The sequence below is a fragment of the Triturus cristatus genome, chromosome 1_2, assembly GCF_964204655.1.
Source record: "Triturus cristatus chromosome 1_2, aTriCri1.1, whole genome shotgun sequence".
In the NCBI taxonomy this organism is placed as follows: domain Eukaryota; kingdom Metazoa; phylum Chordata; class Amphibia; order Caudata; family Salamandridae; genus Triturus; species Triturus cristatus.
Genome location: NC_140580.1, coordinates 369,412,420 through 369,437,723, shown reverse-complemented (window position 1 = coordinate 369,437,723; position 25,304 = coordinate 369,412,420). Strand labels below are relative to the sequence as shown.

Below are 25,304 nucleotides of genomic sequence, written 5' to 3'. Positions count from 1 at the left end.
TATTGTATTATGTATTGGGATACAAATTGGTTGTACAAATTTTCTTCTCTTCGAACCCTCCCATGTAACTGTCACTTTAAGACAACGTGGTTTCACACTGATGTATTAGATGATTGTTTGTACCGGAGCGGTTTGTGGAGGGACTGCTTGCTCTGTGTACTTATCCCTCCTTTGTTTGCACATGTTTTTACAATGGCCTTGCCCCCCCAGCAACTGAGTGCATAGACATTCGATTGTACTGTATATGTCTTAAGTATTTATGAAGATTTTTTTTTATTTTTATTCACAATTTTAACCGTTGTAAGGCTATAAGCTGAAACTATAAACAAACTTGGAAATTTGGAATGTCTGTGGGTGTTCCCGGTCTTTCAGGTCATTTCCATCCTGTATAATCCTCTCCCATGTTTGTCAAAAGCCTGCGAACTAAAGCAGGTAGGTTTTCTCAGGTTTCAAAATAGCAGGTAGGTTTTTCCTGGTTTCAAAATAGCTAACAAGTGTAACAATTGTGTCACCAGAAATTATGTTGTAGGACTTCTGCCTTGTGATTGTCATCACAGGAAATGACAGCACACTACTCAGGAAGGAGCAGCCCTGTTGTAAGTCCTGGTACACACCAAGATCTGCAGAGACTCGTACCAGATGCATTTATGGCAACAGTTAGTGCAGTGTATTCTAGAGAGACAGTTCCTCCAATAGGGCAGACATGCATGACATAGGGTTAATTGCTCTCAAGTGCAGTGGCAGTCTCCTACTGTCTTCCGTCACAGATGCAGCATGCTGCATCCCCGATAGGTGCAGTAGCAGTGCCGGTTTCTCACGTCACAGGTGGAGTATACTGCATGCGGGCAGAGGTGCAAGCACTAATGGAGAGGCGCAACTTTTGCCGAGACTTGGAACAAATGACTGGTGCAAAGATGAGGCTACACCCACAACACCAGGAAAGCACCATGAAGCAAGACTTTATTCTAACAGGGCTTCTGCTGAAGCCTGTGGGATATGACCAAGCAAAGGTTGTGTGTTCAGTGGCCCTTCCTAACACAATCTCATACACTGCAAGGGCTTGCAGTCAGACTAAACACTATCAATTATCAAATAATTTACTGTAATTATCCCCATAGGTAGACACATAACAGCTGTGAACTGTCCATTGACAACCTGCATTCTCAACTATTTACAGGTACACATTGATTTTAAGGGTTTGTTCAAAGTTCTGTATGGGTCTCAGGAGTTTAAAGTTACAGATAAACCAGAAGCTGAAGTCAAACAGTAGTGAGTTAATGTCCTGATGGCAAAATAGTGTGCAACCTGCTTGGTAATCTAAAATACCCTTGATAACCATTGTGCGATCCTGGACAAGTCGGTTTATTTCTTTATGCCTCAGTTGCCTTATCTGCCGAAAATGGGCAGACTTGGGCATAAGTGTTAACTAATCAGCAAAGTACCAACTATAAGCAGGGCCAGTGGAATTATGCGGTTATAGTGGTGGCCTACTTGCACACAATTATGTTGCAAGAAAAGGCAAATTATACAACATAATGCAGAACATTTTGTGGCAGTATTATTTCACTATTTTGACATTTTAGAACACATTAATAAAATCTGGGCAAAGCTTTGCTTTATTAGTACAAGGTTAACACCAGACTACAGCAACTTAAAGGTGATTTATCAATGTTCGAAGTGGGTCTACAACTGTACTGTCTCATGTTGATCACTCATTTTCTTTGTAACATGTGATGGTGAATAATGTGGTGATGACAATTTTATTTATAAATGCTTTTGCACACATTAATCTGCAGTACGCATACTTACGCATTGTGTGATATTCACATTAAGTGGACCATTGTTTATGTAGGCGTAAATTTATAATGGCTCCTGTTAAACGGTGTTGTCTTTTGCCATCCTTGTATTTTTCCTCTTTCCCATTGCAGGAGCCAAACTGTGCCAGTCAACGAAAATTGAAATGTATCATTTTGTTTTGGATTCTGTTAATTGGAGAGTAAAATAATGAGCCCTGCACCTGCAAGTGGGATCATCTGACTGAATTGTAACATCCCTCTAGATAAATCCAGCAAAGGCCGTGCCTTCAGAGGCTCCATTGTGTGGTAGCTGAGAAGACCACCAATGTTCTATCCTGATTTGTCCCCATCTGGGATCCCCCATGGGAATGATAGGAGGTTGAAACTTTCCAGCAGACAACATGATTTAACTATGCATTGCTGATACTTCGATTCAGATGACCTTTCCACTTTTCTCAGAGGAGACACTTTCTTTTTACCCTTGCACAAAATAGTTAGACTCCTGGGCAGATTCCCTTCTCACTTACTTGGTTTAATATTTATTAGATTCTGCCTTTAGAGGCTTTACTTGCTGACATCTTCTGCTTGTCTTTTCCTACTTAGTCAACTTCTCCGGCTAAGCAAATTAGGGATTCCCTTTATGGGAAACTGTGCCTGCTTTGATTTACTTTATGAGAACTTTAAACAGTTTGTCTCTGTATTTGCAATTTTGAATTACTTTGATTTATGACACATTTGAATGATTTGAAATAGCAGCTTTGCTCATCCGTTAATAAACCTTACAGATCTATCATTCTTCTTCATTTTTGTGGGGCCAAAAATGCTTCCCATCAACAAACTGTGTTTGAGTTGCGTTATGCATCAGTCTCGGCGTAAAAGTCCCCATCTGCTGGCGTGCAGCCTGTACTGCACCTGCATAATCACATTATTCCTGTGCCACTGACTATACGTTAAAATGGACGAAGCAGAAGAGACAATGAAACACATTGTAGACATTAGTGAATGGTAAATTTCATGACTAGTTATTTTCCTTCTCAGTAGGGACAATCTGGGTGTACACTTGTTAATTTGGTCCAATTAATGCCTCAGGAAGTGTAAGAATAAAGAAATCCTCATCTTGGGCCTTGTCAACTCTGCACAGCTGTAACAGACCGTGATGGAGATACAGAGCCTTGAGATGCCTACCAATGAGTAAAATGTATTTTTACACTTGATTTGACGTTAATATGCTGATGTAGTGCAATGGGTTATTCCCACTGTTATTGTATTCTGCTCTAGATGAGCAATCCCCAATTCCGCTATGATTTGCTACATTCAAAAGGCTTTTCTGTTGATTCACTGTGTTTTATTCATTCACATAACGTGTAATTGTTAATGTATCTAGTAACGTTCCAGCATCTCCAGACTACATTAGCATAGAGGGTGCTGAATATTTCTTAATGTAGTGGGTTAGGGCTTGGGTGAAAAGGCAAGGTGACATTTATTTTTCATGTGCTCTGTTTTGAAGAAGAAATTATACTTCTGCTCACACCACAGTGTTGCTGTGGCTTCTGTAACTTCATATGTGAAAATATTGTATAAAAACCTTCGATTTTGAGGGTGAGCCAGAAGCCTTTTATATTTTACTAGGGATTCTGTCCAATTCTTTACCGGTTTTGTTGCTCATTTGGACTTATTATACTTTCTAATTTGTAGGTACTCTGTATAACTCTGCATTTGAGTGCCTTCATGGCATTGGCCCTATACCGCTTATTATTCAATTCTGTAATAAAACCCTTTCACTTTTCATTGATCTGGAACTCAGTTGTTGAGTGGGTGCACTTAATTTTAACTAATGAATTTTGTATTTGCTCTCCCACATTTTGGTCACTGCAAAAGTGAATGTATTGTTGTGTTATGTACATATGCAATGCATGAAGATTCCACTTAGCTGGCTTGGTGCGGAAATAATTCAGGTTTTTAAAAAGGGCTCCCCACTCCTCCCGATCAACTATAGACCTATAAGTCTAATAGATATTTCCCAAAAAATCTTTGCGAGAGTTCTCCTCCTCAGACTGCATGGATGGAAGAGAGGAATATTTTGTCTGCTCTACAGGCCGGGTTCAGGGAAAAACTGTCGACCCTGGACCAAGTCCTAAGATTACAACTGTTGTATTGGAAAACCGTATGTCTGCAGGGGGTAGTCTCTTTTTAATCTTTGTAGATTTAAGATCAGCATTTGATCTAGTACCAAGGGAGAAATTATGGTTGGTTTTGGTCGAGATGGGGGTCCCAGTTTATTTAATTCAACTTTTTAAACGCTTGCATGAATGCAACTATGCGCAAATAAGGTATGGGAAGGATGGTAATCTTACATCCCCTATACCAATTAATCGTGGTGTTCGCCAGGGGTACGTGCTCGCGCCAACTTTATTTAGCCTTTATATCAATGGCCTGATTGATGCCTTGCTTGCAGAAAAAGATCTGGATGCCCCCAAGCTAGCTTCACGTAGAATCTCGGCAATGATGTTTGCCGATGATACCCTATTGGTTGCCAAATCACCTATGGGGATACAAAGGGTTTTGGACAAATTTGAGATGTTTTGCAGAGACAGAGGTTTAGAAATTAACCTACAAAAAAACAAATGTATGGCATTTAATTGTCCAAAAAGTACACGTCCCAACCCATCTTTAAATGGTAAACCCCTTGAAAGAGTGTCATCTTTTGTGTATTTAGGCTTTACAATCACCGAGTCCATGGAATGGGAGGCACACATCACAAAATCTACGCTAAGACTAGCACAATCTTCAGGAGGCATCATGAAGGTTTTTAATAAGTCCAGTAAAAGAATTGTTAGTCCAGCAATTGAAATTTATAGGGCTCAAGCAAGAGGTGGGGCTTTATATGGCGCAGAGTTATGGGGCCACCAAAATTTGACAAAATTATCACAGGTGGAGAATCAATATTTAAGACAGTTATTTAGATTACCTCGTAGTACCCCTTTGGTTCCGTTAAGTTTGGACACAGGTATAATACCAATAGCTGAAGTAGCGAGCCTCAAGCCCATAATGTATTGGCGTCGCCTCTGGACCTCCCCCGAACTCAAACCCTATAGGGAGGAGTTATCAGAGGTATTGAGGTCACGGGGTGCTGTAAAAATTCCGTGGCTCGACAATATTAAAATTCCTCTTATCCAGCATGGGTTTAGGGGATTGCTGGCTTGAACCTGAGTCAGCCTGCCCGTTAATATCTAAAGGTCGTATGAAGGCATGCTACAAAGATTACAGACTAACCCAACTTAACACCTCTTCCGGGATCGGGAAATGTACTAGTGTTTTTTTAGAAATAAAAGATTTTCCTTGCTTTGAATTGGCAATAGATCTCATTACTCCACCAGCGGCTAGGAAGCTCTATTTACAATTTAGATATGGGGTACTCCCACTCCGCTGATTTACATCCAAGTGGAGAGACCAACAAATGACCTAGTGCCCGGTTTGTGACCACCCAGAGGAAACAGAGCTCCATGTCTTTTTTAGTTGTTCTGGCTATCAGAAGGCAAGGAGACGCTGGTTGGCTCAGATTTGCAGGAATCTTGGAAGTAGGCGCTGCCTTGAAGCATTTAGGATACTGAAATCTGACTCAGGAATTCCAATAGTATACTCGGTGGCTGGTTTTTTGTTTTCAATGTGGTGCACTAGAAGGGCTTATTTGAGATCTCGCAATAATGAACTGATTGCCCGGTAGCAAATGTGTAAATCCATTTCCGGTTTTTCTGCTTCATGTATAGTTTTATATATAGGAACTTTTTGCTTCCTTTTATACAGAGGTTCTTTTTTAGCTAATTTATGTATTTATTGCACCATGCACTTGCCAAATCTAATTGTGTTATCTTTTGTCCAAATCCTATATCCCAAAATTTAATGTATTTATAATCTGAAATTGCGTGTATAATTATCATTGCTTTTTATTATTATTTACTATGACTGACAATATGACGGAATTTTAGATTTAAAATGTTTGCTCTGTGATGTACTTTTTAGGACATTTTGTCCGAAATAAAGTTTTTTTTTTAATTGAATTGAATTGCATAATGCATACATTTAAAATGGATTAACATCTGCATATCTTAGAGACTACTACAGACATGCTTTATGTATATACCAAAGGCATTTGTGGTGAAGTACAACATTAAATGAAAGTTCCCCAAATGTTTCTATTATGTAATACTTGTTTAGCTGTTGCCTAACATTTCTAAAACACTATTAATCACAGAGCAATTTTCACTGTCAAGGTGCCCATGTTCGAATGGACAATGACTGGAAAAGAGAAAACCCTGCAGATTGCAAGTGCATATCAAAGTTTGTTAGTATCTGTCTCAATCTAAGAGAGAGATCGCTCTAATTACTAGCTGGCGGGTAGTCCTTGCAGTGTCCCTTCCCTTAACACTGCTAAATTTCCAAGCGTTCTGTGAACTATGTTGCAGACCATCACTCGATGCTCAGTGGGATCTCATACCTGCTTTTCATATCACACTCTGAAGACAATTGTTATCAGAATGTGGTGGCAGTTCATCAGGTTTTAAAAAGCCATATGAATAAGGTGCAAAACAACCGTAGAAATTGCTAAAAAGCTCTGACCCACTGCTTTAATCAGTAGGGTTGGCAAGTAAACTCTCCTTGTAGGAGATATTTCACACAAAACTCTACATAGCAGTTAAATATTTTGCAAGTGTAAAGCAACTTTTTTAGCAAACATGGATTTACATCATTTACATGCGAAAGGTAACTGTACAATTGCGAATGGCTTGGTGAACTGAGCCCAGATTAATAGTTTACATGATGTTCAAGGCCACAAACTTCCATGCTCATCCTCCCCTAAAAAATATTTAAGTGAGTAAGTGAGGATGTGTGGTGAGTTTATTACTAAAAAAGTGTTTGCAAGAAACTTGTGTGTGCTGCCACAGGGTTGTGCACCAGCCTGTATTGCTGCTGATCCCTCCATCTGCCCTAAAAGTAACCCCCTGGCCTTCTCCCTCCCTTGGGTGTTTCTGTATCCAAAATAGCCAGTTTGTTATGCTGCTTATTGCAGGGTTTCCATGCAAATCAAATTGAGTGAAAAATAGGAAGTACTACTAATTGTGGCTTTGCCTACAAATTGCAGACCAGGCCTACTTAGCACATATCTTTTACTGTTCCTTCACAAGCAATGTACACTCTGTCAAACAACATAAAACACTACCTTCGTGTCCAGAACAGACATAATCCTGTCTTTAGCTTCCTTCACATACTCCTTCTTGCCAGAGACTTTAATATGAGGATCTACATGGATGAAGAAAATAAACTGTTAAAAAATGTTGGTTTACAAAGTTATAATTCAAGTAAAATTTACAGAAAAATTAATCGTACGATGCTATGGAAGATAGTCTTTGGTTATTTACATTATTTCAAATTGTGCTTTGTGGATTGAAATTATTAAACATCACAGTGATCAATGTCAACGATTTAAGATGCTAACACATTATTTTTAGTTATTAATGTCTCCTATGTCAAATTTTATTGCAACCTTTGTCCAAGGCAATGGCTTACAAAGTTAGTCAATGCATGAGTTTTCCCGCCTTGGACTAGACATTAGATAATAGTGATTGTCTGGTAGGTAAGTTCCAAATATGTCACTGGTTGTATTGCACCTGGGACACTAAGATAATGTCAACTATTTCTTCAGAGCATGGCCAAAGCATAAGCAACATGAAAATTAGGTGCGAGATGAAAATTGGCATTACCCCATGTAAGAATGAACAAAAAAGGTCATAAGCGCTTGACACTATTCAAACATCACAAGCTACCCCAATTAAACCGAAAAGGAAATTAACATGACTCCGAAAAAAGAAAGGTATGTGGAGATGGAATAATATTTATCTTTTGTTAAGTCAAGCATCCGTGACCTTATTTTATAATCCTATTTCCCAGAACAGGTACTGGAGCACGCGCAGAAAACTCCTATTGCTGTAGACGCCTTTCAAATAAAATATAACCTTGCTGAAGGCATATCTGCAAGATAGCTGATCTGGACTAAAAAATACTATCACTTCTCTCGTCTTCAACAGGACATTACTCTGCTGCCCTAACCAGGAACTATGAGGAACACAGAGCATGCTGGGCATGCAATGAACTCTTGAACTATGTTATGGAACACCAAGAAACGGCAAGAGGCACCAGGAGTTTCCTACACTAGTAATACATCCCTTACCCTGCTCTTTCCATATACAAAGCAGAAGTACCTACATTTCAATGAGTCTATAAGGAAATTAACTCTGTTGCAAAGGATAGTTTGGAAGACTGTGGTACATTGTTTCAACTACTGTAAGGTACAAAGTGCCAGATGTACATAGATTCAGGTTTGCGATTACCTAATAGCGAATTTGTGCGACTCGCTATTAGGTAATTCCACACAGCTATGTACTACGGTGTGTTTTGCACTGTTTGCAATTACCAAATTTGTCGCAAATTGACCTACCTCATTAATATTCTTGAGGTAGGTCGCAATTTGCGACCCATTGGGAATCGTTAAAGTCACAAGGATGGTGGCCAGGTCAGCAGACCACCATGGCTGTGATTGCTTTTAAGTAAAGCAACATTTTGTTGTTATGAATGCAGCCCATTTTCCTTAAAGGAAAACAGGATGCGTCTCAAAAACAAAAAAGGATTTCTTTTAATTTTGTCAGTGAACCACTTCCTGTTTAAAAAAAATGTTTTTCCAACCATTCAAAAAGGGGAAGGGGACCACTGGGGACCTCTTCCTGTTTGCGAATGGGTTACCACCTACTTAAAGTGAGCGGTAAAATGTTAATGTTTTGCGACTGCATTTCGGTTGCAAAACATTTGCACATACCACTGCGAGTTTCTATTAGGAAGGGATGCCCTAAACACACTCCTCCCTAATATCGAATCACTAACCCATTTTTCGATTCGGTAATAGGTTACCGAATCGCCAAATAGGGTTTGCTACATGGGGAAAATGCTTTTTACCAGTCACAAATGGGCCAATTTTGTGAATCGTGCCGTTTGCGACCTGTTAAACGCATTGTATATCTGGCCCAAAAATGTTGTTGAATCTGCCTCCACATTATTCACTTTGGCAAGATGGACCACCAAGAAGGGGGATGCTTTGTCCTTGGACACATGGCCAAAATATCAACTGTTACCTGGTGCAGCGGGCTGGCAGTGGGTTGACGCTGCTTATTCAGCGAGAATATGGTTGAAGTATTAGGGTGAATACTAGAATCATTTCTAGTGCCCACCATTGCAGATGGAATGTTCTTTCATGAATTACAAAAAATTGTTTACATCTAGTTTTGTTCCAAGAAATACAATCTGAGCACAGAAGTTTTTAAATTGCTATGAATGGAACCCACATATCTATGTTACTTGCTTTTTTTCCAGTGCTAGCGTTAGAAGTAAAACTTCAGTATCCTTCTTCCACCATCTCCCACATCTAATGAGGAGTCTGTACCAAGAATGGCACAGGGATTTGTGAAAATAGTCATTTAAATTGTGATTGGTAAATGCTGAACATAAATTGCCACCTTACTACTGCTGTGTTTGATGTTTTATGACATTATTAGGATGAATATGAATTTGTCAAAGAAATATAGGGCCAGATGTACTAAGTTATTTGAGTTTGCAAACTGCCTGATTCAAAGAATGTTGCCATTTTCAACCACGTAAAGTCATTTTGTTATGTGCTGAACCCAAATTGCGATTCAGTAACATGTTGCTGAATCGCAATTTGGGTTTGTGAATATATACCAATTCGGTATTTGGAAGGGGTGTGGTCACGACATCCCTTCCAAATATTGAATCGGAATGGGCTGTATTAATGTTTTGCAACTGAAATCCGGCTGCAAAACATCAATACTTTACCGACTACAAATATGTAGTGGTAACCCATTCGCAAATGGGAAAGACACCCCAAGGGACCCCCTGCCCTTTGGTGAAGGTTTTTGAAAAAAAATTGGTTTAATAGGAGGCATTTTGCCTCCTCTTAAACAAACAAAAAATAAAAAATTAACTTTTTTTTTTTTGCAGTCCCATTTCCTTTAAGGGGAACAGGCCGCATTAAAAAAAAGCCTTCTTTATAAAAAAGCAAATCACAGGCATGATGGTCTGTTGACCCCAGCAGACCACCATCCTTGTGGCAGCTACGATTCCTAGTGGGTCGCAAATTGCGACCTATCTCATTAATATTCATGATGTAGGTCAATTTGCGACCCATTAACAATCCATAATTTTTAAATAATTCTTTCATATATTTAGAATAGCGATAACCAAATAGCGATTCAAAAAAAAAAAAAATGCTATTTGAAAATGGCCCATGGTGTACATGAGAGAACACCATCACGTTAATGTCTCAACCGTGCAGATTTTTTGTCATGTTGGTGTATGATAGTTTGAAAATTGAGACTTCAATTGACACAGGATCCATATTCCTTTTGTATATGGTTTTATGACTTGAGGTTTTTTTTAACTGGTATTTTACTTACTCTGTATTGCAAACATTTTTTTATTAATTGAATTCAAATTCATTTGAAAGTAAGACTGCTCGCTGTGCAACCTAAAGAAGTTCCATCAGGTAACACCAGCACATCACTATTGTTGGGGCAAGAAGAGATGGGAAGCAACAACTATCTCAAGATACTACTTGCGGCTTTTAAATGTGAAAGTGTGACCAATGTTGTCTATATGTAGAGCGAGCAGATTGGGAAGGACCGGATCAGCATGTAACAAGTCAGATGAACAACTGGATGTAGAAAGCTTATCAAAATAAAACAACAAAAGTATCCCTGTAAGGTGTTTTATGGCGTTTGTTGTGTACGCTACATTTCACCACTGGCAAATGTCCGTGGTTTTGAGCAAGTACCATAATACAGTTTTTAACTGTGAATTTTTCAGTGAATTTCATGTTTTAATGATTCACAAAATGTCCAGCCCCCGCTGCAGGCTCCCTTTGTCCAGCAGCTTTCATTAAAGTGAGGTCTAAGCAGCTGAAGACCTATTCAACTTGGGAGCACGAATATGTATTTTACATAAAGTTACAAAAACATAATCGATCTGAAATTTCTACTGGACATGTAAAGGGTTCATGTCTACGCAGATCTGCTGCCCCAGCAGGACAGAGAGCCTCTGAGGACACAAGGAAAGAATGATCCAAGCACCACAGGCAAGAAGTGAGTAGAAACCTAAATGGATCCTTTTAAAATCATGCAAACATTTGTTTGGTCTTCCAGAAACCCCGTGAACAACCCTGCATGCATCTCGATATTTCCGCCCCAGAGTCTAAATTTCCAGATGTTTATGATCTCATCAGGAATGAGTCAAATCAACTGAAAAGAATACAGACAGATCTTGATCCTTCTGGTCAGATGAGTAGGTGTTAGAACAGTCAGAATCAATACCAGAGAGAGAGAGTGGGAGACAGGTTTTCGGAAACCAGACTGGCCAACATTAGCAAAATAAAAAAAAAAAACTATGACTAATTTCCATTGTAAAATAATCCAAGAGAATGGTACATTAATAATCAAACATAATTTCTGGCAATGCTACACAAGAGCAACACTTCTACACTGATGTCTTTCATTAAAAAAAAAAAAAAGAACGTGCAAGCATTGTCGGAAAACTGCTTAAAGTGCCGCAAATAATTTCTAATTTTCACATAGGTCATTCCAACAGCACAAAATTTGTGATCATGATGAAAATCTTCATGCCACTGAAAAAGATAGCCTATGCAGTCGTTAAATGAAACGGACAATGGAAAACTCAAATATTCACAAGAAAAACAAAAGTGATCATGACTCTCCAAGCACCCTGATACACATGACTAGCAGTGCAAGCACTATATAAAAACAGTATAAAAAATTAACCCAATCCCTTCGCTCTCAGGAACCAACTGGATTCCCAAAGAGACCCAATATATTAACCAATAGGCTTGACCTGGTACTGAGCATAGTGGTTCATCATGTCCTTATGGTAGGATTGTTGCTTCACCAACACTATTGGCCCAACCCATCCTCTTCAGAGAGAACTCCTGTCCAGGTGAAGTTATTTCAGTCACCATGATTAGCTCTTCCTGTTCCTCACTAATACACACATGGTGACATACAGCACACTCAGACAATGATAGGCCCTACAATCACTTGGAGCAGTGCAGAACCCCAGCTGTTGCCAGTGAAGCCCTAAAGAGACCATGGAATCATGGCCACCCTGATCTATCACTGAAGAAACTCTTCTTCCTTGAAAACCAGTAATATTTAATTGTCTGAACGCCTGCAACCTAGCGGCTACTGAGCCACTTCACAGCCCACTGCTATGTATACTGGGATAGAAAGGAATGCATCACTTGTCTATGCATACAGCACTTTGGGACCTGGCATCAAGCCCCTCCGCCCAAGGCCCCAAAGTTCAACAGCAATGACAAGGCAGGAAAAGAGGTCATTGGGGGTACAATACAGAACAGGCTCCTGCCTTAGAAGGAGACTTTGTGCACTACATAAAGGCTGTGCAGGCACGAAAAAATGCAATAGCTCATTCTTAAGATTATATTCCTTGTGCAACCTTACTTCGAGTCATGCTTCTCCCAAGTCTGGTACTTGCAGACAACTGCTGGCCCAAACACTGGGGAAGCAAAACATGCATTGAACCTCTTAGAACTCCAAATAATTCTGGAATTCAGGGCCAATCCAAGTTACAGTACTATCCTCATCCTCTATCTCATGGCATGTAGATTCCTTCAGGAAAAGAAGACGGGGCAACTTAAAAGCTGATCGCACATTCTGGACCTCTCTGACGTTCAGTGAAGCACTGTTCTCCCCTAAAGAGGGTCTGCTTTAACACTATTTCTGTGGCATATACTGTGATTCTGTAAATATATACCGAGATACCCAAACTTATTGAGCATGCACAGTAAACACACAGTCAGTCATTTTCATGCAAGTTAATGTGACGCTCAAATATGAACCAACCTAATACGTTTCTTACATTCATATACAGTATTCAGTAAAATTAAACATATGCTTCCTGATAAATAAGGTTCTACACAACCCAATGATGTACAGAAACATATTAATTTATTTGGAAACATAACCTGAACCACTCTCTGGGTGAAATGAAAAAAAGACTAGTACTGAGGTTGTTATAATTTCCTGAACCCATACAGTACCTGGCAGTATGTTCTAATTTTACATACGGTTCAGATGCCATTTGCCTCTACTGGTCTACAAAGCATTAAATGGGTTATCAGGGGAAATTGGAAAAAACGCTGCCTAGAGTTGACATATTTTAATCATTAAGACCGTCAAGCCAGAGTTTTTTCTGTATAGCTCAGGTTCTCAGAACATTGGTTCTTTACACCAGATCATCCAGCCATCACTTCTGGTACTGCAGCTCATGGTTTTAACTAGACAGTGTGGTTCTTCCTTTCACTGTGGCATTCATATAAAGATCATTCTTTGGCTCATTCTCACAAGGCTTGCATTCTGCTAGCACAACTTGTTTGACTACATTTCAGTAGAACTCAGGGCCCACATACACCAAAGCCTTGACTAACCTTGCACTACAAACACCAGCAAATAGCTTAAATGCATGTCTGACCATCTCACTGCCCGCAATCAAAGATTAGTAATTATAGAGCTAAGGCAAATTAAGCTGAATAATGATTACTTAAACAGTGATAAACATATTCAGAAAGTACTTGTCAAAGCAAACAATAGCACACTGGTTAATCAATGCAACATTTTCCAATTATAAGTCAATACATTTCTAGGAATACAGCTCCCAAGCACAACTTCATTACACCTCCAACTATCCATGATCTCTATGAGCTCTGTGAGTTGGAAAATATTAATAAGGAATACTTTAAGGGAGCACAATTGGATCAGTGATCTACATGCTCTGTTAATCTATAACCATGTGGAACTATTTTTTGGTACTTGTCCAGACCATAATAATTTTGAACTCTGCATTAAAACCACACACAGATTTTTTTTTTTATTCTATTTAGTTTTTTATATCTCTCATTACTATAGTTTGGAGGTTCAAGAAAAACTAAAAGGTACCATACGGTAGACTATATGGTTATAAGGTAGAAACACTGAAGCATATAATTTTTCTCTGACCCAAATTATTACACCTACGTAGGAAATACTTACAGAACTTTTAATGCTGTGAATTTTCGTACAACTAAAGAAGCAATAAGAACTATTTTTGGCTTACAAACTGAAGGTTTTTGTAATCTAAGCTAATTAAATCCTAGATCTAACATACAATCTGATAAAAAGTGCCAGGTCATAATCTTAAAATGTATCGCCTTAGTCTGATCAGTGTTTGGCCAGTGTTTATGATAGTTTTATCTGGTTTTATCATTTTCTTTCTGTCTTACTTATTGCAATTGATTTATTTATACTCAATAAAGTTTTAGTGTACCTGATCCATGACAAGGGTGTATCTACTTTATGATTTAGTAAGAGTAATGATAGATATCTCCTCACTGGAGCATATCTAATACTGCACATCTTGTGATGTAGTGAAGGAGGATGGTATAGAAGGTACCATACCTCACTTAGTCTAAATTGAAAATAATCATTAGAAACAATGAGCTGAGTGCGGTCATTGATGTGATGCACTCTTGTAAACCACCTCTGGGGTGGACAATGAATACTTGAAGGGTCCAGAGCAAGTGCTATAAAGTAGGTTAACTCAACCATTGGACTTGTGTTTCCAATTAAATAGTTCCATACCACTCCCTGCTGAAGTTTGCTTGCTAAATTGATCTTCTTTGTCAGTTGAAACTAAACAACTAGTGGAAATATTCTATGTGGTGAAGGAGTACTCTTAAATAATTGACATATTGCAAATCTTTATGCACTGTTACAACTAAACAGAAAAATGGTTTCTCTGTAACTCAGATATTTCAGTCGTTTATGAGCTGAGCAGGTTTAATACCTCTAATAATTGTAATAGTAGTAGCGCTGTTTAGATGTACCAAAGAAAAGGTTGTGTTCTTTCTAGTGATATGTGAAAATATAGTTCATGAAGCCCCTAGACAGCTAATTACATGTTTCCCTTATGTGACACTTTAGGTCACCAACAATGTTATCATAAGGGTATCAACAGGATGATATGTTAATTTCTTAACCGATGAGTAAATTCCTCTTAAGCAGGTAGAACATATTGCATTTTAAATTAACTTATTTATACTTTTAAGATAGTTTAAGATACTTTAAACAAAAAGCATATCCAAGCACTGTGTAAAGAGAAATTGAAAATATCTTTAAGGTAAGGTGCTTTCCATTTTTCCTATATACAAGTCTCACCTTTTGAAAGCATTGACCCATAGAACAGCTGTTGGCTTAGACAATTGTTACAATGTCCATAAATGATTATGACCTCATTAATGTCACATTACAAAATCCCTGGATATTACTTCTTGTAGACAAACACAGGCCAGTTATTCATCATTCTAAAGTAAATGCCTCTCAGTTGAATTAGTAAAGATTATGAAGGTTCTCAAACACTGCGTATCCACACAATGGGACTCCCCACACCCAAATATTCTGTCACATTGTAAACTATCAAGAATCATAGTCCTGGGCATACACAAATGTTCAGCACTTCCTTGCTTTCCGGCTGGGTCTGCACCATACAAATATAAATGTAAAAATGAGAACGCTAATGTTGCAATTTAGCCTAGGTGTTGAAGTTGGATTTATAATAAATGTTTGTTAGGAAAGTTAGCATTTTGAGGAAAGATGTATACAGATTCCAAAACTTTTATACCTTCTTATGATTAGGCATCATTAACAAAAGTAAGACTTGTCCTTTGGTCAGGCACTATATCATCCTCAAGTTTCACCAAAAAGTAGAAAGATGTTAAGTACACGTTCCTCCACTGTCAGGACATACAACTATGGGTTGTCGTACTTAAAGACTTTTTCTTTGGATTGAGACATTTGTGTTTCTGCAAACTCATGCTTTTTCTTCTGGTAGATCACTGCCACTGTATACAATTACTCAATCAGTTCAGGCCTGCTTCCTATTGAAACAATTGTCAGTGATCATGTGAACAATAATTTAATGCAGTAGCTGGGACCTCAACGAATGTGGCAATAATAACTTTAGTAGAATGCATTGTCAGGGGAATGGGGAAGTTTATCAAAATATGAGCTAGGACGAATGGATGTAGGAAGGGTGACACTATAAAACAAACTGAAAACTAACTGTTTGTGAACTCATATGCTAAAAATACTACAGACAAAAAACACAAGACAGTGGAAAAGAAACAAGTTAACTAAGGTTCTGACAAACGTATTAATCATTTTGTCAATGCACAATTAATAATCCTTCTCCAGTGTTGTTCAATGATAATCAGACTCCAAAAGAATGCTATTATAGTCTGATGAAAAATAATACGTTTCTCCATGCACGATGAGTAAGAAGAAACTTGCTACTTCCTTTGCATCACTAAGCAGTCATCTGAATTCTAAATGGATAGAGACTGCTTGAAATTTGTGGTAGCACGGAAAGTCAGTTACAGGCTAGCCCAAAAGTACTGCTCGATTTAATCCCTTTATGTTTAGTCTACTTTCCAACTTCAACTTTTTGTCCAAACAGACAACTTTGTCACTTATTGAACAGACCAATCTCTAACAGTTGCTGCTAGGCATTATACATAAATCCTCCCTCATTGTAGGCACTTCCCTGCCATCCACCCCACCTTCGGTGTTGAAAACAAGCCCATAGTATCAGACCCATATTGTCTGTATCAAACCTCTACTCCCCAGACTAGGGCTACCTAGAATCCTTAGAGCTATCTCCTTTCTTTGGTCAACTTGCATGTGTCCAACTTATAGGTGCATTTCCTACCATCCAATGAGCTGCTCTCTTGATTGCTTCACCACTAAATATGTTACATTTTCACATTCCCTACTAGAAGGTGGTCTTTCATACAGAGCTCCCCCAAGTCCAAGACTGCGTTAGCATAAAAAGAGTATTGCTTTTTTAGTCAGTGACCTCAAATCAAAAGCACCTACTTAGTTACCACTACTTTTGTTTTTATTTCCTAAAGGGACTCATTCCATTGGCATTGATAGCACGGTTGATAATAAAACTCAAGGTAAGGAAAAATCTCTCAAGGAGGGAGATCTTTAAAGGATGTCCACAATAATGTTCTAATTTCTGCTGGCTACCAACTCAATTATAAAGTTTCACTGGATACTTTATTTTGTAATTCACTGTTAGCCAATTGAGAGTTAATCTGGGGGACAGGTAACAATTCTCATTCCTAACTTGTGAGCTAAGGGCTCTACATGTCTAACTGGTATACAGCACATTTTGTTTTTGTAAAGTAAACAAAAAAAGACCTCTAGAAAATTAATTTGTAGTAGCCGCACAAAAGATACACATACACTAGTTGCTGAACTATATAACTTGTTAATGAACCGTATGTAGGAAGGTGGAATCTGACTGCATGCTTACCCCCAATTTTTTCATGGTGTTTTGCTGGTTTTCAACTTAGTCTGACTGGGATCCTGCTAATCAGGACCCCAGTCTATCTGCTTTCTCTCTAAATTGATTGCATGTACTTTAGGCACACTCCAGATTGGATTCTGGGGTACCCTTATAAGTCCCTAGTATATGGTATACTATATACCCAATAGGTACCTGAGAGGCCTCTCAGGGGCTGCCGCATGTATCATGCCACCCCTGGGAGACCATTCAAAATGACACAACAGGTCTACTACAGCAGCCTGTGTAAGGTGGTGCATGCACCCCTTACTTAGATATTGGTTCACTATATCTATCCTATATCACTGGACATATAAACCTATCAGTCACCCCTATGGCAGGCCTTATCAATCCTGAAGGCCGGGTGCTAGGTTTTATATGAGAGGGTGTACTTGCATGAGCAGAGCCCCTCTGCAGCCTTCGGAACCTCTATACTGGGGTTGTTTGTGATGCAGCCAACTATACTCTTAAGTGCATTATAACCTCGCTGTAAATGCTAACTTTAAAATGGCCGCAAGGAAATGTCGTGTTTGGTGTCAAGCACCTTGGAATCATACCTCCACACCAGTAACTGGTGTGGGAGGTATGATTCCACCCTACTAGAAGGAGAAATATGACAACACCGGTACACCCGATACCAGCTTAACAGAACCTGGCATCACAAAATGGATGCTGCCAGCCACAGACACAAGTCTGCCCTCCTGCTGCTGGACGAAACTCTGGCAGGGGAAGGCTGGACAATAGGTTTCCTGTCACAGGGAGGTGTGACCACCTCCCAGACAGGTTTTAGTGTATTGGGGCTGGGTGGGTGCCCTCTGAGAGTGCTTTGATGTCTGCACTGGGGGGCACATTTGGTGTCCCTGTGCATAGTCCAGCTCAAACCGGTTGTAGGAGCCATTTGCTCCTGCTCTGGCACAAAACTGGATAAAGGACATGGGTGTAGCCACCCTTCTATCCTGACCCTACCATAGGTGGGTCCCCAGAGTTTGTCCCACCCCTTCCTTGGGTATAAAGTAGGAACCCCCAACTACAGGACTTTAGATTTACCTGGACGAAACTCTGCTACAGAAACCAAGTACTTCAACTATCTACACTACGCTGGATGACTGAAGAATCTCCCTTGGAGGAAAGGAGTTACTCCCCTGCAAGGCAAGCACCTGAAACGCATCTGACCGGTTTGCATCTACGCAGCTCCTGAAGGACTCTGAAGATTTCTACAACACAGGAGGTGGGTTCCCGTGGTCTCGGAGGTTGATCCGTGCTCTCAGCAATTATGAGACCCGCATCCATCGTGGGGACCTTGCAACCCGAACCCCTGGGCACTGTGTACATTTGCAGCAGCATATGCTTTTTGGCGATCCCTGAGGCTGTGCTTTGGGCTACTTGTAGTCCAGACCTCGAGCAGTATTTCCACTGAAGATTTCTGGCCTACACTCCACGAGTGTTCCGTGGACTGGTATTTTGCGATTCAGCTTGAGGTCCCTTTGCGATCCCTGGTCCGTCGACCTGTGGGTCCCTGAGAAGGGAACTTTGACTTTAAGTGGGCTTTCCTGGTTACTCTAGATGTGCCCTAACTCTCCATAGCTTGGGGAGTCCCTAAGACCTTGCTGGTCCTCACCGAAGCATCTTTTCTCTGACCACGTGGGTTGCAGTTGCCAAGGCTTGTTGGTGTTCAATCCGGACACTGACCCCCCCAGCATTCGACATCCTTTGTGGGACAGCTCACCTGTGGACTTTGGTTGTTTTCAACATCTCCTGTCCCCGTGGCTGCAGAGTCAAGCTTCACCTCTTCTCACCTGAAACACCAGACATCGGTGGGCATTCGTCTATCGTGCCCCAGGTCACTGTGAAGTGACCCAGACTTTGTCCCCTCTGCTTTCAGGTTCTTCTCAGCTCCGATCCAGGCTTGGATCACACCGCACACTTCTCATATTCCCGGCAGCAGCACTTCTTTGCATCACACCATTGAAATCAACGAGCGTTTCCGACACCACTTGACCCCTATAGACCCGGCTCTCCTGGGATAGGTAACACGGTACCTCGGTACTCTCAAGGGTGCTGGCCTTAGAACCTTCTATGTTCCAAAGGGTTTGTTTGAAGTCCTCTCCTAAGTGTCCTTAATCTTTAAAATTCCAACCGTGACTTCCCCATAGAGTTGTACGGAGCTCGCGCCTGTGTTCTCACACTGCACGCGTCCTCCGTGGGTCCCCTGTGACACTATCTTGGGTGGTTCCTTGGTGTCCCAGTGATTCTACATGCTCTAGGAACTGTGTCTAGTCAAGTCGTGGTTGTTATATCACTTTCTTAGTATATGGTTTGGTCTCCCCCTGGAGCCCACTGTATATAGTTCTATTTACTGTTGTCCTAGTGCTTTAATATTGTGTACCTTGTTCTCTAATCTCATAAAGAGGTTAGTAGAGAGTGTTTAGTAATAAATGCATATATTTTATATATTCCTTGTGTGGTTCTCCTTTCATTTGGTCATTCAGGAGGTTATAGTCTGGTAAACCAAGCTGCTTTATATTCCTTCGAGACTTAGCCTGAAGGCTGCACTCCATAGCTACCACTAGGATAGCTTTCTATAAAGATTGTCTTTAACATAATCATCAATAAGGGTCGTTTGGACTGGTGCAAGGTGCCCACTATAACTAGTGGACAGCATATGCCAGGCCAACTTCTCATATTTCGTACATTTAAAAATTGTAGGTTGTCAAGAAAGTCCATCTTGAGAATTGCAAAGCTGAGATAATCGTCAGTTTTTTTGCAAAATATGTAGAATGGATTACCACTGCAAAATGTGTGTCTTGTTGAAAGCTCTGAATTGAGGTTAAACTATTTCTTCTATTACATCCAATTGGAGGTTGAATTATACACTCTCACAAAGAGCTCTTCACATTGCTGCTATCCAGGAGGGTAACTAAAGGAGCAGAGAAATGATACTTTAATAATATAATGAAAATATATAAATGGGAAATGGAATGTGCTAACCTTTTGGTTTCCATTTGGTTTTATATCAATCAGGAGTGCCCTGGAGAATGCATTTGAAAATGGTAAAGAAAATATAGCACACACATGGGGGGAGCGCCTGCTAGAGGATTAAAAAGTGAAAGGAAAATGTTGAACTAAAAATACCACACATCTAACACAGTAGCAGAAACAAGTCATGGCATGCTAATTTCAATAGATAAAGGCTCCCTTAAACACAAGTTGGTAGACATAACAAGCACTGGCAATAGGTCTCGCCTACATGAGGTATTGGCTTTGTCAATTTTCTTTTTTAGGGATATTGTACGGTAGCATGGCTACCGCGCAGCATGGCTGAAAGTAAAAACAAAAAAGCGCTATGAGATGCCCAGTGCGCTTTTTTTGTTATGGCAGGAAGAGGGGGCAAACACCACAACGGACCCAGGGAAGGGAGGCCTCAAGAAATCTACTCACCCACTTGCGGTGGCGTGTCAGATTTTTATCACGGCGAGCTATATTCAGGACCTACTCGCCCGTTCTAGCGAGTTGGCAAAGAACAGGTGTTCTCTTCCGTCAAAGTGAAGGAGCAATAAAGATGCCTTTAAATTTTGTTTATATCATATCGCATTTGCTGTGTGTTTCAGTTTGTCTTCTTACAATTACTTTTCTTTCTCTGACTGCAGAGCTCCAGGATTTGGTAAAGTGAACTGTCTGACCTGCTGTACTAAGAGCATGAAATGAAAGGATGTAAGGGTTCAGGTTTTTCCTAAAAAACACCATCTAAATAGCTAATAAGTCAACTGTACAAACATTTTAAAATATAGTTCAGTAATTATGAAAGCCCATTTTTTGTACTTGTGTGATGAAAAAAATATTTGAATAGTACTTTACTTGGTCATGTGCAAATGATAAACATATTTTCTGAAATCTAATTTTCACAGATTGGTTATACAGTATATAGTTTTATAAGTATAGTTGCAAGTAAGTGGGAAAGTTTTGGGCCATTTCATTTTCTGTAAATGAAAGTCTGCTACCACATCACGCTTCTTTGGTAATATATTTTTAATAGTGAGTTTTTGAACATGAACTGAGGAACACTCCTGCCTCTGCCCTGATGGCAATGCTATTAGTAAACTAAGAGACAAGTCAGAGATCATGTGTACCCTATATATGAGCTAGATTCTTATTATACATTGAGAAAACAGTCTATTTAATTAAACAAGAGTTTATTTTGTTTTGTTTTTTTACACAGAAGAAATGCTTAGCTTGCATATTTAAAGTAACAATTGTTCCACCGGAGCTGCACATCTGTACTTCCTACTCGTCATCAAACGCGTGCTGTATCAGGGCCAGACTGTTCTCATGAAGAAAACAAATAAATAAATGCTTATCTTTACGATGGAAAAGGAACACCAACGGTCAAATGAGTCTGACTTCTGCGAGCCGTGCACTGCTCCCCCAGCGACATTTTTAATTGTAGACAAAGATAAAAAAGTGAATAAATAAGAGCGGGGCGGCTCCCTTTTTTGTAATGAGTACAGGGCGCAATAGCTAAAGATTACGTTCTGTACGCAATGACCTTGGTGGACAGTCAAGCAAATCAATAGAATGTAAACACAAAATTACCTGCGATTGGTTACCGCCAAAACATTAATTACTTTGATCAAAGGGATTAAAGCGTAGCCTCAAGCAACAGATAGAAAAATCAGGATATATAAATATTTTAATTAGTGCAGTGTGACACACACACACACACAGTCACTGTAACCTGAGTGTGTATCACACTGCACAGCATGAGACCGGATGTTTCTTATTTGTATGCAATTTATATTACTGTTTAGCTGCATACTGGGTAACCTAGATGTGGAAAGCTATGTACGTCCATCTCACACGTTCATAATACCTCTGAATTCCAAACAGGAAACCTGTTCCTCACCAGACCCACCAACAGACTGCAACATGGCGGGCGCGGTGGGGGGGGGGGGGAGTGGGTATGTCACTAGGGCTTCGTCAATGCAACTTCACTAACCAACAGCATTCAGATACACTTTTGCCACCACCATGGTGAAAGAAAAAGAGAAACCTGCTACAATCAGACCTCTTTATCAGACATCAGAATTGGGTAAAAAAGACAAGCGAACTATCCCTTTTCCAATGGTATTAAGGCAGCAAATCACATTCGGGCTACCATTTTCTGCCACAAGAAGTCAAGAAAACAGTTTCATTTATTAGAGAGCAGAGCAGCTTAGGGGAGGCAGAGCATGTGACCTGACCTTACTCTAGTATAACTCCAGCAGCCAATCGCATCCAGGCTCTGTCCACCCCGAGATCAAGGCCCCAACGCTATCGACAGTGCCCTAAGGACATTGTTCCTTAGGTGTCTCCATCAAAGAGAGCACAAATATAGGGGCATCTTCTGTTTGATCCCGATAGGGTGTGGCTAAGGTCTTGGGTCTGTAACCTCTGTATCCTGATCTGTGCAAAACATAGAACATAATTTCCTCTCATCAACACCATTAACATTCACTCGATATCTCCCGGCACCATCGCGGCCATCTTGCCACATGCAAGCAGACTATACCCAGGATCTGGAATACCAAGGTCCATCCGTTTTCACATTTCTACATGGAGCAAACAAATCAATTCCTTCAAACCCCTCATTAAGGTGGTCAGACCACCCTTGAAGAGTGCATCTCAACCCCCCTATCTGTGGCACTTCCTCTATCCTCATTACTTCGTTCTCCCTGCAAGGCTGCCCCGGGAACCTTCCATTCTCAATTATAACGCACCCCTGCCACTGTCCATCAGCTCACCTCCCTTCTAACCTCCATTCCTCTGCTCTACTCTCTGCAAAGCTTCTACTCATGTTGTATTGTAGTATTGTATTGTATTGGTATTTGTATAGCGCACTGTCACCCTACGGGTATCCTGGCGCTCTGACAGAACAGATATCACTACTACAGAGGGAGGAGGCAGGTCGGGGGCCATCAAGCTGCTGGAAAGAGCCAGGTCTTAAGGCTTTTTCTGAATTCCATTAAAGAATCCATATGTCTAATCCGCAGTGGGAGCTCGTTCCACATCCGAGCACCCACCACACTGAAAGCCCTCCCACCCATCCTAGTCCGTTTGAATCTAGGTTGTGCCAGCAGGTTAGCGTTGGAGGAGCGCAACTGTCTGGTGGGAAGATACCGTGTAAATCTTTCCTGAAGAGGGACCGGGCCCATCCCGTGTATTGCTTTATGAACTAGACAGAGGGATTTAAAAAGAACCCTTTCTCTGACTGGCAGCCAGTGAAGCTCTCGCAGCGCCTGAATGGAGGAGGAGTCGCGCCTACGATTTAACGCCAGCTTCGCTGCAGCTGACTGAACTCTCTGTAGCCCCTGCAAGATGTATTGGGGGGCTCCTAAATACAAGGAGTTGCAGTAATCCATTCTGCTTAGTACCGTGCTCCTTATGACCGTAGCTCGCGTGTCTTCGGGCAAAAGCAGAAGGATTCGGCGTAAAAGCCGTAATAGCCCACAACATGCGCTGGCTGTCTTACTTGCCTGCGAGTCCAACTGGAGATTACTGTCAAACAGAAAACCGAGATTACGTATTGTATCAGCTGGGGCCAGTGGATCCTCATCCGGAGCGAGCCTGAGATCCACCGGCAAGTGTTGATTCTGTCTTAGCGGCGAATAATACAGTAGCTCAGTTTTTCCTCCATTGAACTGCAGGCAGTTTCTCCGTAGCCAGTCGATGGTCAGACTCATGCAGTTTTGAAATTGTTCTAGGGAAACCGCCTGTTTTCCTTCCAGTGAGAAAGCCAGTTGCGTATCGTCTGCGTAATTGACTAGATCAACCCCAAACGCCTTGATGATCGAACATATTGGCTGTAGATATATGTTAAAAAGAATGGGGCTGATGCTGGAGCCCTGCGGTACTCCAAAAGCTATGGGGGTTTTTTCAGAGGAGAAAGACCCCAGGGTCACCACTTGATATCTTCCCGCCAGATAGGAGCGGAGCCACTGCAATGCCCCACCCTTTACCCCTATTTCCTCCAAACGCTCCAGCAGGATTGAGCGACTTACTGTATCGAATGCGGCTGACATGTTCAGGGCTCTGTTGCTGTGCAGTCTGTGCTTGATAAATATCATACATACATTCATATTACATGACATCTTAACAGCAACTGTAAACCAAAAATTATTTCAGACACTACCCACGGTCTATTCCTATAGAATCTGCAATATTTCTTTAAGGAGGTAATGGTTATCCTGGGGTTTGTGGGGCTCTTGGAGTCTCAATTCAAGATGTTAGTAGGTGGAATACACCACTTATAAAGATAATTTAATGATCATGATAAGTATGATAAACATGTTTGGGTGATCAGCTTTACCAACTGGAAAATTTCCATTGAAATACCTCCATAAAATCTTTAAAGGGGTTTAAAATTGTTATTGTTCTTAAACACGTTTAATAATAATTTTGGGTGTAGTGTACAGGTGTTAATTATGCATTCATGATAATCATATTTGTATCCAAACTTTGCATCCAAAGAAACAGGGAGCAGCACCAAATAGCTGTGCTGAACAAATAGGGTGACGGAGGGTTGTTCAATCAAGCTAATATGATCCACAAAATGCTACCCCCTTTTTCATACTTCATAACACAAACTATAATATATTGTGTCAAAAATTGGGATATTAATTTGAAGGGTTTAACCCCTACCAACGTAATTAGCACAATCAGGTTGGGTCAAAAACATTTTTGAGAGAATCTCTGCTCAACACCTGGTCACTTTGGCACAAGCAGAAGGAAATCACCAGAGAAATGCATGTTAAGTTAAGCAGTACCAACAATTTCAAAGTAAGGAAAACACACACTGTAAAGTTCAACAAGCAAGAAGGCATCAAGATCATAAATTATATTGAGGAGAAACTGATGATTGAATTCCTAAAGTTTCACCTAGAAAGGAAAGTGCCTTCCAAAAACATTGTTTTTCAGCTGATGGTACCTAGGTGGGATTTC

At 40.4% G+C, this 25,304-nt stretch overlaps 1 protein-coding gene across 2 annotated transcripts in view; it reads right to left on the bottom strand.

Moving 5' to 3' along the window:
• The window catches only part of BICC1 (BicC family RNA binding protein 1), a 681,813-nt gene that overhangs the window by 152,667 nt on the left and 503,842 nt on the right, over positions 1 to 25,304 (bottom strand). For both annotated transcript variants that reach the window (XM_085604750.1, XM_085604761.1), the window contains exon 4: positions 7,015 to 7,094. In XM_085604750.1, the coding sequence (XP_085460876.1) occupies positions 7,015 to 7,094 (80 nt within the window). The remainder of the gene's footprint in view (positions 1 to 7,014; positions 7,095 to 25,304) is intronic.